This window comes from Schistocerca americana, chromosome 7 (genome assembly GCF_021461395.2).
Source record: "Schistocerca americana isolate TAMUIC-IGC-003095 chromosome 7, iqSchAmer2.1, whole genome shotgun sequence".
NCBI classification, from domain to species: domain Eukaryota; kingdom Metazoa; phylum Arthropoda; class Insecta; order Orthoptera; family Acrididae; genus Schistocerca; species Schistocerca americana.
The window spans coordinates 142,362,254-142,375,172 of record NC_060125.1 but is presented as its reverse complement, the minus strand read 5'-3'; the positions used below and the strand labels follow the sequence as shown (position 1 = coordinate 142,375,172).

General features: G+C 40.6%; 2 protein-coding genes across 2 annotated transcripts in view; both read left to right on the top strand.

The window, feature by feature from the left end:
* The window catches only part of LOC124621833 (nucleosome assembly protein 1;2-like), a 344,932-nt gene that overhangs the window by 167,649 nt on the left and 164,364 nt on the right, over positions 1-12,919 (top strand). The window lies entirely within an intron of this gene.
* LOC124621832 lies at positions 2,917-12,906 on the top strand. The gene is made up of 2 exons (XM_047147272.1): positions 2,917-3,147; positions 12,720-12,906. Exons 1-2 carry the CDS (start codon positions 2,934-2,936, stop codon positions 12,842-12,844), a joined length of 339 nt encoding a protein of 112 aa, XP_047003228.1. The 5' UTR covers positions 2,917-2,933; the 3' UTR covers positions 12,845-12,906.

Genomic DNA, 12,919 nt, shown 5'->3' with positions numbered 1-12,919 from the left:
TTCAACAGTAATCATTCAAAGCCAGTTCTTGAAATTGTGTTAATAGACTTTCTCGGGTAGTTTACATCCGTCTTCAAGAATCTGCCAGTTCAGTTGCATCAGTATCTCTGTGACACTCTCCCATGGAGCAAACAAACCCGTGATCATTCATGCTGTTCTTCTCTGTGTACATTTAATATTTCCTGTTATTCCTACCTGGTACGGGTCTCACACACTTAATTACAGTAAACTTCAGTGAACAATAATTATTGAAGCTCTTGTACTCTGGTATTCTCCATCGTCAGTACACGAATGTTCAGTATTACTTCATTTATCATGGTGATGCAAGAAGTTACTTAGTAAACATGCGCATGCAACACATAAGTAAAAGTATGTAAGCACAACAAAACAGGCGACCAAGCATTCGCACGATTAACTCATTTCGTTTAAAATTCACAATGCATTCTTAATTGGAATAATGATGTACAGTAAAATAAACAGTCAAGCACTAGAAGTGGTACATATCAGCGGCCTTTGTGCTTCCTCTAAATATAGCCACGTATCTCAAATGCGTAAGATCGTTGTGCAAAATATCACTGTTACACGCCAAGTACATTGAAGAGCACATGCAACAAATAGCCGCATTCTGCAGATTTTTTGTCTGTTTTACCGCTAAGTAATTACTGTTATTAAATATTTAATTTTTTTAATTTATCAGTTTAGCAGCTGAAAAAAGTAACCTGCAAGAGACGAAGACTATTCGGTTTTCAGGTGATCTGTTGCTGCAGAAAGTTGTTTGTGATTTACAATAATTCCAAGAATACAGTTACAAAATTCTCCGTCAGCTGATGATGGTGCGAACCGTGGAAGCGTAGGTATTTACATGAGAAGTATTTTTTATTCCTTTCAAAATACCTGGTGTTCTTTAGCACAGACATGCTATTCTGGCAATTAACTGAAAGAACGGACTGGAAGCTTTCACCCTCAGGTTGCATTATTAAATTTGTTGTAGCATTCTATATTAGAAGTATTTGGTTTCAGTTGCTATCTACAATAATCTCAAATGCCATTTCTCATGGAAAGAAATCTTCGAGGTTACAGTATGCCCCCATTCTGAACTCGAAGTAGAGAGACGAAAACGTCAGGAGAAGGGTGTAAAAGCTGTTTGAGGCGAAATCTGGATTATCAAGATTTTGAATGTTTTGTTGGAACTGCAACAAATGGCACTAGAGAGAGATAGCGAGAAAGAGAGGTAACCTGAAACCTGAAGCTAGATTTCATTGGCCTTAGTGAATCTAAATAGAAACCAACGAAGTGTTTGCTTGAAGTAACTGTACAGCAATAACTGCAGCTGCTGCATGAGCAGTTGATGCATCTGGTATTCATGTTGTTATACATGGGACAGTGGAGAAGGAAGTAGTATTCTATGAAAAATACAGTAGAAATCACAATCGTAATACGATGTCACTGTATTAAATACATGCTCAACTTTTAATTATTGCCGAGTGGTCCTACGAAAAACGAAATTCTGATAGTCGAGATCTAACCTGGAGATTACACGACAAAAATATGAATAATGTGGGTGCTGTCTGAACATACTGAGCACTGAGCACATAACTAATTATGGCGGTTTCTCTCGATTTTGGGAAGAACTGATTGGGCACAAAGACCTAACTTTTGAAAAAGTAAAGCTTGTAAATACGAAATATGCTAATTTGGAAATGAATATAGTAAACAACCAAACGTGGTGTATTTCCCTCTTAAACGTGTAATAAATTTTGTGCAACCAAGGAAGATTCAGGCAACACGAAATGGTGTTTGTAACAAATTACTCAAAGACAATTCATACCTGCTTGTGTATATGGGTTTGCAGCACATACTGTCAGTGACCAATGGACCATATATTACACTACAGAAGTAAATATAAAGAAGTAAGTTAAGATGGAAAAGATTAGAAGCTTATTTAATCTCGCGAAGAAAATCAGTCGTTATAGATCTACTCTCTGCCTGCAAGAATTGCATTTAAGGTGAGAGAGCAGGAACAGAAATTTATAGAACGAACACATGGTAAGCCCCATGCCACACCTACTATATAGAAAGGCTAGTTTAATATATATAGCGACGATTCTCGCTAGTGTTTGTAGTGTTTAGATTGCGAGCAATGCGACCATAGGGAACAACGCAGTTTTCATACCACTGATGACTGCGGTGCCAAAAGGAATAATCCACTGAAAAACTTCAGTTCACACCACAGAAGCACGCATTCACGAATGGCCTACCGTGCGTCCTGATCTGCCACCCATAGAGCAATTCTGGGATGACGAATACTTCCACAGCAGCCTCCAGCCTGAAACTTCGATTAACTGACACAGCAAACGTTTTATTCGTGATAAGAGATTCCTGAACAATATGTTTGCAGGCTTTTTTGGATCAGTCCGTATATAAAATTGTGAGTAGTAATGGTTAATGGCGAACTAAACCCAAAATTACTGTTAATTATTGAGATAATGAGTTAACAATTCACAACGTCAGAAATCAGAGGATGGTGTGAAAATAGTGTACAAATGAAATTCTAATTCCTTCGTAAATTTGTTATTAAACAAAGTCAGTGCTGTTCCATGTACTGTCCTTACGAAAGAAGAAATTTCATAATTCAAGTAATAAACTTTTTAATCATTTGCTTTCATTGATTGTGGAGTATTTATCGGATATTGCGCTCTTTCGTCTAATCCTATCATTTGGCTCAAGGTTTCTTACCAAGTCTCCAAAGACATTTCCAGCAGTGAGATAGGACGCCGAAGTGGATAATCGCACTTTCTGAAGTACACACTAAAAAGCTGTCCTTGCCTGCAGCAGTTTGGACGATAAGATTCGGACGCGCCGTATAAGAGAAGGTGGGTGAGTTCACTTGCGGCACTTGTCGAGAGGCACCCAGAATAGAAGCCACTGTAACCATGAAGGCAGCCCTCGTCCTGCTGATCGCTGGTGTGTTTCTTGTGGCGTACCGCACGCCGCTCGCCGCTGCAGACGATGGGGAGCAAGTGGTGGATGAGTCAGCCGAAAACAGAGACGCTGTTGACGACGACGCCGACAGCTCAGCAGACGACGACGACGACGGGAGCGATGGTGGGGACGCTGGGAGTGTGGAGAACAGGCTGGCAGGCAAAGGTAAACACCAGTTGTGGCGGGTGGGAAGCGCCCGGCCCTTACAGCCACAGCATTCACATCATCAGGATTTGGTCCAGTTCGAGGACCCGTCTTTGTGTAATTTCATGTAGATTTAAACCCTTAGTTGATAACGTAAATTATTTCTACGCTTTGAAAGCGTAAGACATTTGCCTGCAGAAGAGACACGCTATTCAAAGAACTTATTACAATGATACCATTACTGCGTTCATTAAATATACTCCTACATTCAACCATAGTGACCTTTAACATTGGTGTTGGGCATCATTAAATCATTTACACTTGCTAAATACGGATTCTGATTAGGGCCCCACTGCTTTATGTCCATGCCACAGGATGGCTTAACAATACGAGGTGTGGCTAGAAAAAAACCGGACTAGTACTGGTGAAACAATAAAACGAATGCAATAAGGCTGAAAGTCGCGTGGCCTGTCACGTGACTCTCGCTCCGCCTACTGCTCGAGTTTCATCTGCCTCCTGCACTCAGTCTGCCCGTGGCGTCTGTTTTAAGTAGTTGACGTTTTGTCTGTGCGTCGGAAAATGTTGAGTGTACAGAAAGAACAGCGTGTTAACATCAAATTTTGTTTCAAACTAGGAAAATCTGCAAGTGAAACGTTTGTAATGTTACAACAAGTGTACGGCGATGATTGTTTATCGCGAACACAAGTGTTTGAGTGGTTTAAACGATTTAAAGATGGCCGCGAAGACACCAGTGATGACACTCGCACTGGCAGACCATTGTCAGCAAAAACTGATGCAAACATTGAAAAAATCGGTAAACTTGTTCGACAAGATCGCCGTTTAACAATCAGAGCAGTGTCTGAGTTAGCAGGAGTTGACAAGGAAAGTGTTAGGCAGATTCTTCATGAAAGTTTCAACATGAACAAAGTGTGTTCAAAAATTGTTCCAAAGTGCCTCACAATTGAACAGAAGGAACGCCGAAGAATGATTTGTTCTGACATCCTGGAAAACATTGAAAGTGATCCCACCTTCTTACAAAATCGATGCATTGGAAAACTCCTGGTTCTCCATGACAAAAAAAAGCACGAATGTCAAAATCGAAATTCAAGGCAATGATGATTGTTTTTTTTAACATCAGAGGGATTGTGCACATTGATTGGGTACCAGAGGGACAAACAGAGAATCAGCATTACTACATTAGCGTCCTGCCTACCCTACGTGAGCGAGCACGGAGAAAACGCAACGATTTGTGGAGAAAAAAGTCATGGATCCTTCACCAAGACAATGCCCCAGCTCACAGTGCGTTGTCAGTGAAGACGTTTTTGGCAAAACACAACATTCCCATCTTAGATCATCCACCCTACTCACCTGATTTGGCCCCCTGTGACTTTTTTCTTTTCCCTAAAGTCAAGTCAGCTTTGAAAGGAACTAGATTTGAGACTGTTGAAGCAGTAAAAGAAAAAGCGACGGAAGTAATGTATGGACTTACCGAAAATGATCTGCAGCATTGCTATGAACAGTGGAAAATTCGTATGGAGCGGTGTAGAGACCGAGGAGGAGAGTACATTGAAGGAGATAACATGAAATTGTAAATAATTGTAAATAAATGTTTTTTCCAGCATCAGTCCGGTTTTTTTCTAGCCGCACCTCGTATATTGTCTAAATAATACATTTGTATCCGCCTTCTATACAGATGCTACAAAATTTGTAATATGAATTTCTACACCAATGAGAGTTGCTGAATAGGATATAATAGTAATAGGAATTCACAATGCAGAAAGTACTGCATCAGTGGTAATGGGGAAAAACATGTACACTAGATGGCCACCGAGTAAGATCACATGTATTTTCTTCATCTGCTAAAAGAATTTATTTTCTTTGTTTTGTATACTTGCTGTAGTGTCCGTTCTTGTCAAACAACTAAATATTAGCGTCCCACCAGAGCTTCTTCTCGGAAAAGCTTGTTCATTAACTGAAGTCCCGATCATCGCGAAATAACACGAAATCTTCGTGACATAAACACAAAAGGTTCTATTCAAGTTTTCTTGGCAGTGCAATATTCGCTTAAAAAAGAAAGCTACTAGTTTCATCAGTGTCTATTGTCTCAAAAAAAGTGTAATTAAACGGTTCTAAATCGTATTTAAGTAACACATTTCGTATTGTTTACTAGTTAGATAGACGCGATCTAAGGCTAAATTTTAAGAGTTATAAACGTCTAAAAACCTGACCGAACACGCCTGATATCGCAACTTCTCTAAAAGCAAAGTATTTACAAATTCATTCTTCTGTCATTGTATCTCTAAATCAGTACAAAGAGAACAACCACCGCACGTAAGGTATTTGCGTATTTCTTTGTTTACACACTGCCAATCTCGCGTCCTTGACAAATTTAAAACATTCCCAAAACTTAATTATTCTTTTGGAACTGACCATGAGTGAGAAACGTGGGAGCTGTTATAGGGTAGTGAGTAGAGGGATTTGTTGCCAATCTTGTAGGAAATATTTTCACTGACGGGCATGCAGTGGAGAGAATGTAGGCAGAAGAGGCTCTTACCTCGATCTGCAGAGTATGCAGTAGGTACATTTTGATTGGGGAACAGGAAAGGATAATCTATGCCCTTCAGGTACAGTCGGAGGAAGCAAGGAAGGAACTCATAAGGATCAAGGGAGAAAAGGGGGAGGAGGGTGGTTGCGAACTGGCAGCTGGTAGGAGGACAGGAAGAAAGAGAACGCTGTCTGACAGTTTTATCATCAACGGAAAAAACAGGTATCTATCACTGCCAGAGTTGAGAAGAACCTCAGGTAGAACAAGGAGCAGGGATTGTGCAGCACACTTCAACTGAAGCCAAGAAGCCTAGGAATGTACAAAGTATTAGGGAGAAGAAAGTGCTGCTGCTAACTAGTAGCCATGGGCAGAATGTAGGCCCTCATTACAGGAAACATTAGGTCAGTGTACCAGACCACCAGTATCTTCAAGCCAAATACAGGGCTAAGTCATGTCCATAGAGGACCTAGGGTCTTTATGTAGGGACTTTACAAAAGAGGACCATGTACTGATAGTGGGTGGGGCACGAAACAGTTTGGACAGGGATGGGGCATATGACATAGGTGTTGACCTGGACAAGATAGCTACCCTTACTCATGGCACCAACGTACACTTTGTTGAGCTGTTCTGGCGTCATGATCGACCACACCTTGATGGAGCTGTGAGGCGAATCAATGTGCAGTTAGGGATGGCTCTGAGGACAGCCAATTTTGCTCATGTTTCTCCGATGCCGTTGGGACTGTCAACAGCTGGGGTTTCACTAGGCATGACCTACACCTAAACGGGACTGGGAAGGGAAGATGGGTACAGCTGATTCATGAAAGTGTAGGGGATGGATCTCAGGCCACACATGGTCAACTACCTGTTGTCATAGGTAGAAAAAGTAGGTCTTTTTTAGTACAGATCCAGACAACAGGTTCCCCTGCCTAAAGAATATCTCCAGCAGTTCAAAAAATACTGAAACAATCACTCACAAAACAAATTTTCCAGAGTTTAACACTTCTAATATCACATATACCAGATGCTACAAAGCAAAACCACTGGAAAGAGTAACATGGGGCATTTCACATCACGACATGCAATCAATAAAAAATAAAATATAACTATTAGAAAGAGAGCTCCGATCTTTGAACTGTACAGTATTTGTACTGGTGTAGAGACACAGAAATCCAACATGTAGTATTATCATTGTATGAAAAGGCAAAGTATTATTGCAGAACTAGTTCAAGGGGTGGAGGATCATGCATTTATATCAGAAAAGGAACACAGTTCAAATAAAGACATGGCCTCAGTGCAGTAAGTGAAGACAAACACTTTGAAATACCAGCTACTGAATTAACAGGAATTGATATCACCAAGAAATTAATCATTTCGTGTGTGTATAGCTCTCCCAATGGTAGTGTGGACACTTTTTTCAATAAAATGACAGAAGTTCTACATAAAGTCTCAAGTACAAAGGTCAACATAATTCTTTGTGGGGACATTAACATCAACACTAATATCATAAATGAATCTAGCAGCACCTTCATAAAGATCCTTCAAAGCTTTGACATGTCCTTATTGGTCAACAGTGCAACAAGTGTTACTACAACGACTGCATCAGTAATTGACCATGTGGGCACAAATATGGACAGGGAAAAAAGGTGATGTAGCTGTAAAAGATCTCGGACTATCAGACCATCTCTGTCAAATAACAACAGTAAAATCAGGCATCGAATCATTATCTAAACTACAAGCCTACAAACGACTTCTATCACAAATCAAAATAAAAGATTTTTCAAAAGAACTAGAATAAAAAGCTGGGATAAAGTGTATAAGGAATCCAATGTGAGTATGAAATTCTCTAAATTCACAACATTGTTTAAACTGAAGATTGAAAAGGCATTTCCAAAAGTATGCTTGTCTGTATCAATATCTGACAAACACAGATGGATAACAGCAGGTATTAAAAAGTCCTCCCAAACACCACGGTTCCATGAACAAAAATTAGCAATGATCCAGAATTCTCAAACCTCTATCATACAAAAAGATCTATAGGAAGGTGTTGATTGTTGCAAAAAAGACATTTAATGTCAAGATAATATATAATGCAGAGAATAAAAGCAAATCAGTCTGGGATGTTATAAAAAAGGAAATAGGAGAGGCAAACAAACGGAGAATAACATACTGCAAAAATATAACACCTGTAAATAATGTTGCACTAAATAAATGATGTTACTTCCAAGCACAGAGAATGAAGTCAATAAAACTGTTCAAAAAGTAAAAAATTAAAAGCCAGTAGGCATAGATGAAGTAGCAATGTGTGTACTGAAACAATGCATGGGATTATACAAGGCCTCTTAAAAACTGTAATAAGTGAATCCTTCACATCAGGGACATTTCCAGAGCAGTTAAAAGAGGCAAGAGTTGTACCTTTGCTTAAGAAAGGTAATGCAGAAGACATAGAAAATTAATGGCTCATTTCCCTTCTGTCAGCCTTCTCAGAACTAATAGAAGTAATTATGAAAGACAGAGTAATGAATTACCTGACTAACTACACTCTTTTAAGCGACTCACTGTTTGATTTACAGAGTGGCAAAAATATGGAGTTAGCCAAATTCGAATTTACAAAAGTTGTACTTGATGCTCTTGATAAAGATGAGTGTGTTGTAGGAATATTTTTGGATCTTTCTAAGGATTTGATACAGTCGACCACAAGATTATACTAAGTAAATTAGAAGCGTTAGGAATAAGAGGGTAGCTATTGACTGGTTGCGATCATACCTAACAGATAGGGTACAAAGAGTAGAGATAACACATACTTTAAATAGATCTAAACATTTAGTAAGACACTTATCAGAATCAGAATAAATTGATATAGGAGTTCCACAAGGTAGCATATTAGGACCAATACTGTTCCTGATATGCATCAATGACTTGTCCAGTAGTGTTATTCATGGTGAAAAAAATTCTCTTTGCAAATGACAGCAATATTATAGTCACTGAGAAAACAAGAGAACTCCTTGCTGAGAAAGCAAATGAAACTCTCAAGGAAGTTTATGACTGGTCAATAAGCAATAAAGTGACATTGAACACAAATAAAACTAATGCCAAGAATTTCAGTTTGAAGAGAAAAAATGAATATTTTCAATTAAATGTAGGTGGCACCTCTATAGACTATGTAACAAGCGCAAAATTTCTAGGAATGATTAGTGATTCTCAGTTGAAGTGGTATGAACACACAAAGGTACATTCAAGCAGAATGTCATCAGCATGTTATGCCCTTAGAATCTTATCATCGGTATGTAATATGCATTGTCTTTTAGTTACATATTATTCATACGTACACTCAATTCTTATTTATGGAATTCCTTTTTGGGGCAAAAATGCACAAAATGTGAAGACAATTTTCGAACTCCAGAAAAGACCCCTAAGAATAATAACCAAAAATACTTGTCGGTTTCATTGTAAGGGTCTGTTCAAAACCCTGGGGATTTTAACTGCTCCATGTGAATACATCTACCAGTCAGTTGTACACATCAAAAATAGCATTGGTAATTACTGCACAAACAGCTCTGTCCATGACCATGCAACAAGAGATAGACTCAACTTTCATTTAACTAGAAAAAATAAACATAAAACTCAAAACAGCATTTTCTACCAAGGAATAAAATTGCACAATAAATTACTAAAAGAGATTAAAGAAATTGCAAAAATACACTTATTTAAAAAGTCAGCAAAAAAGTGCCTGTTATGCAATGCATGTTATACATTGAAGGATTACTTAGCTGAAACAAAGTAAGTGTTTGATAAAAAGGATATACAAATAAATAATAATAATAATGATTGTAAAACATCGACCATTCTACATAACACCTTCACTTTATGTCTTTTTCCTTCTTTTTTCGTTTCTAGAAATACTTGCTCCAAGCTATGCATAGCACTATGTTAACACCTCTTCCTCTTTGTGAGCTCAACATGTCATTCATTGTGAAGGGATGTTGATTCAGTTTTTCAGGATAGCAAATGGGAAGCTGTGGTAGAAAAAATGGCCCAGAGATGACCAGTGTCTGTGTATATGTGTGTGTGTGTGTGTGTGTGTGTGTGTGTGTGTGTGTGTGTGTGTGTGTAGTGAATGAAGTGTTATGAAACAATGTGTGTATAGTGTGTGCAGTGACTGATAGGGAGATATGACTGAACAGTGTGGCATTACATTATTTAATAAGTTATTTGTAAGAAACTGTTGTATACCAGGAGTAAATCTAAAGATTGTCCCTAACTAGAAGCCTGTAACTATATGTGTATACGAACTAGCTTGTTTTAAATTGATCTAAACTTGTAAATACACTCCTGGAAATGGAAAAAAGAACACATTGACACGGTGTGTCAGACCCACCATACTTGCTCCGGACACTGCGAGAGGGCTGTACAAGCAATGATCACACGCACGGCACAGCGGACACACCAGGAACCGCGGTGTTGGCCGTCGAATGGCGCTAGCTGCGCAGCATTTGTGCACGCCGCCGTCAGTGTCAGCCAGTTTGCCGTGGCATACGGAGCTCCATCGCAGTCTTTAACACTGGTAGCATGCCGCGACAGCGTGGACGTGAACCGTATGTGCAGCTGACGGACTTTGAGCGAGGGCGTATAGTGGGCATGCGGGAGGCCGGGTGGACGTACCGCCGAATTGCTCAACACGTGGGGCGTGAGGTCTCCACAGTACATCGATGTTGTCGCCAGTGGTCGGCGGAAGGTGCACGTGCCCGTCGACTTGGGACCGGACCGCAGCGACGCACGGATGCACGCCAAGACCGTAGGATCCTACGCAGTGCCGTAGGGGACCGCACCGCCACTTCCCAGCAAATTAGGGACACTGTTGCTCCTGGGGTATCGGCGAGGACCATTCGCAACCGTCTCCATGAAGCTGGGCTACGGTCCCGCACACCGTTAGGCCGTCTTCCGCTCACGCCCCAACATCGTGCAGCCCGCCTCCAGTGGTGTCACGACAGGCGTGAATGGAGGGACGAATGGAGACGTGTCGTCTTCAGCGATGAGAGTCGCTTCTGCCTTGGTGCCAATGATGGTCGTATGCGTGTTTGGCGCCGTGCAGGTGAGCGCCACAATCAGGACTGCATACGACCGAGGCACACAGGGCCAACACCCGGCATCATGGTGTGGGGAGCGATCTCCTACACTGGCCGTACACCACTGGTGATCGTCGAGGGGACACTGAATAGTGCACGGTACATCCAAACCGTAATCGAACCCATCGTTCTACCATTCCTAGACCGGCAAGGGAACTTGCTGTTCCAACAGGACAATGCACGTCCGCATGTATCCCGTGCCACCCAACGTGCTCTAGAAGGTGTAAGTCAACTACCCTGGCCAGCAAGATCTCCGGATCTGTCCCCCATTGAGCATGTTTGGGACTGGATGAAGCGTCGTCTCACGCGGTCTGCACGTCCAGCACGAACGCTGGTCCAACTGAGGCGCCAGGTGGAAATGGCATGGCAAGCCGTTCCACAGGACTACATCCAGCATCTCTACGATCGTCTCCATGGGAGAATAGCAGCCTGCATTGCTGCGAAAGGTGGATATACACTGTACTAGTGCCGACATTGTGCATGCTCTGTTGCCTTTGTCTATGTGCCTGTGGTTCTGTCAGTGTGATCATGTGATGTATCTGAGCCCAGGAATGTGTCAATAAAGTTTACACTTCCTGGGACAATGAATTCACGGTGTTCTTATTTCAATTTCCAGGAGTGTACTTTGACATGTCCTACATCCCTGTAAAATGAGATTTATGCATGAATAAAGCTACTACTACTACTACTACTACTACTAACAGTTACATACTGCTGATTCTGTAATGAGAACCAGTATTGCTATGTTTGTATCCGGTAGATACAACATTATTAATATACTAACAAACATGCCAACATTGCTCACAGAACCTGATGTCTCTTTAACTGTCGGTATTTGGTATTATGTTATACACAAGACTGGTTTACTCAAGAAACAGTAACCAGACAAGTTACTTGATTCCAAGTGCAATGACACAAGAGCTCTATTAAATAGTTGTCGCTGTTGTACCCAAATGTGAAAGACTGCATATTGTTTATCAAACAAATTTTTAATTGAGAGTATCAGGAAAAACGTTTGTGACACTGTCGATTCGCAATAGTGTTCAACCTGAAATATAATTTTTGTGTTATCTATCTATGTTTCTAATACACACTAATGCTATAAGCCTCGCAAAATAGAATGCAGTTATAGATGTAGGATGTAGAACCACAAATACTAAGTAATCATTATAAAGGTTTCGTGATTTGCGCTACACAAAATAAACTCTCCTCAGGTAGCCATTTGATCACATGTCATTTAATCTTTCATACAGATACGAAGAAAAGTTTCTGCAGTTTCTCTTTCTGATAGAGCAATACATCTGGCTTCAGAATACAGTTATTGCAAAGTTACTGAAAAACGGTTATAATGTGAATTATATAATTTGTAGATACAAAGTAGTGTTCAGTGTGTTTCATGCTCTGCTTATCTATGATATTGTGAATTTGAAACACTGTTAACGAAGGTAATAGCTCATAGGTTGCATAGTTATGTGAGAAAAGCACTAAAAGTGCTTTCAAAAATCATAATACAGGCAGTATGTAATCGCATATGTTAAACATCTGCAACAGATCAACAACTTTTAGGTATCATCACAGGTACATACAACTTATCTGTGTGTGATTGCCATCACAAATACCTGTATCAGGTAGGTATGGCGTACAAGATCGACTTAAATTAAATTGTACATAACTCGGCTCATCACAACAAGCAGTTAATGCTTAGAGCAGTTCTCTTGGAGAATAGGGCAGCAATAATTCCTTAGAAAGTAAGTCAGAAAACCAGCTGTGTGTCGTCTAAGTACTTCAGTATGTTAACTGAGTATAAAATGCAGGCTTAGTGATTAATAAAAGTATTGTTAATATGACTACTGATGTTTTTTGGTGAGACATGAATGTGAGCAGACATCACTGAAACGTCATGAACGTTGTTTCCTGCTGAGCAGGTGCTCACGCCCGGGCTGGCCACGCCAAGCATGCTCGTGCAGGCAGCCGACACGCTTCAGGCAGAGCTGCAGTCGGAACCCACGCCAGGTCAGGCGCTGCCCGAAGAGCCGCCCACAGCAAGTAGTCGCCGCTGCTGAGGAGGCGCTACACTGTGGAGGCGCAGTCTGGTGCTGCTCACATTGTCCTGTACCCTGTGCTT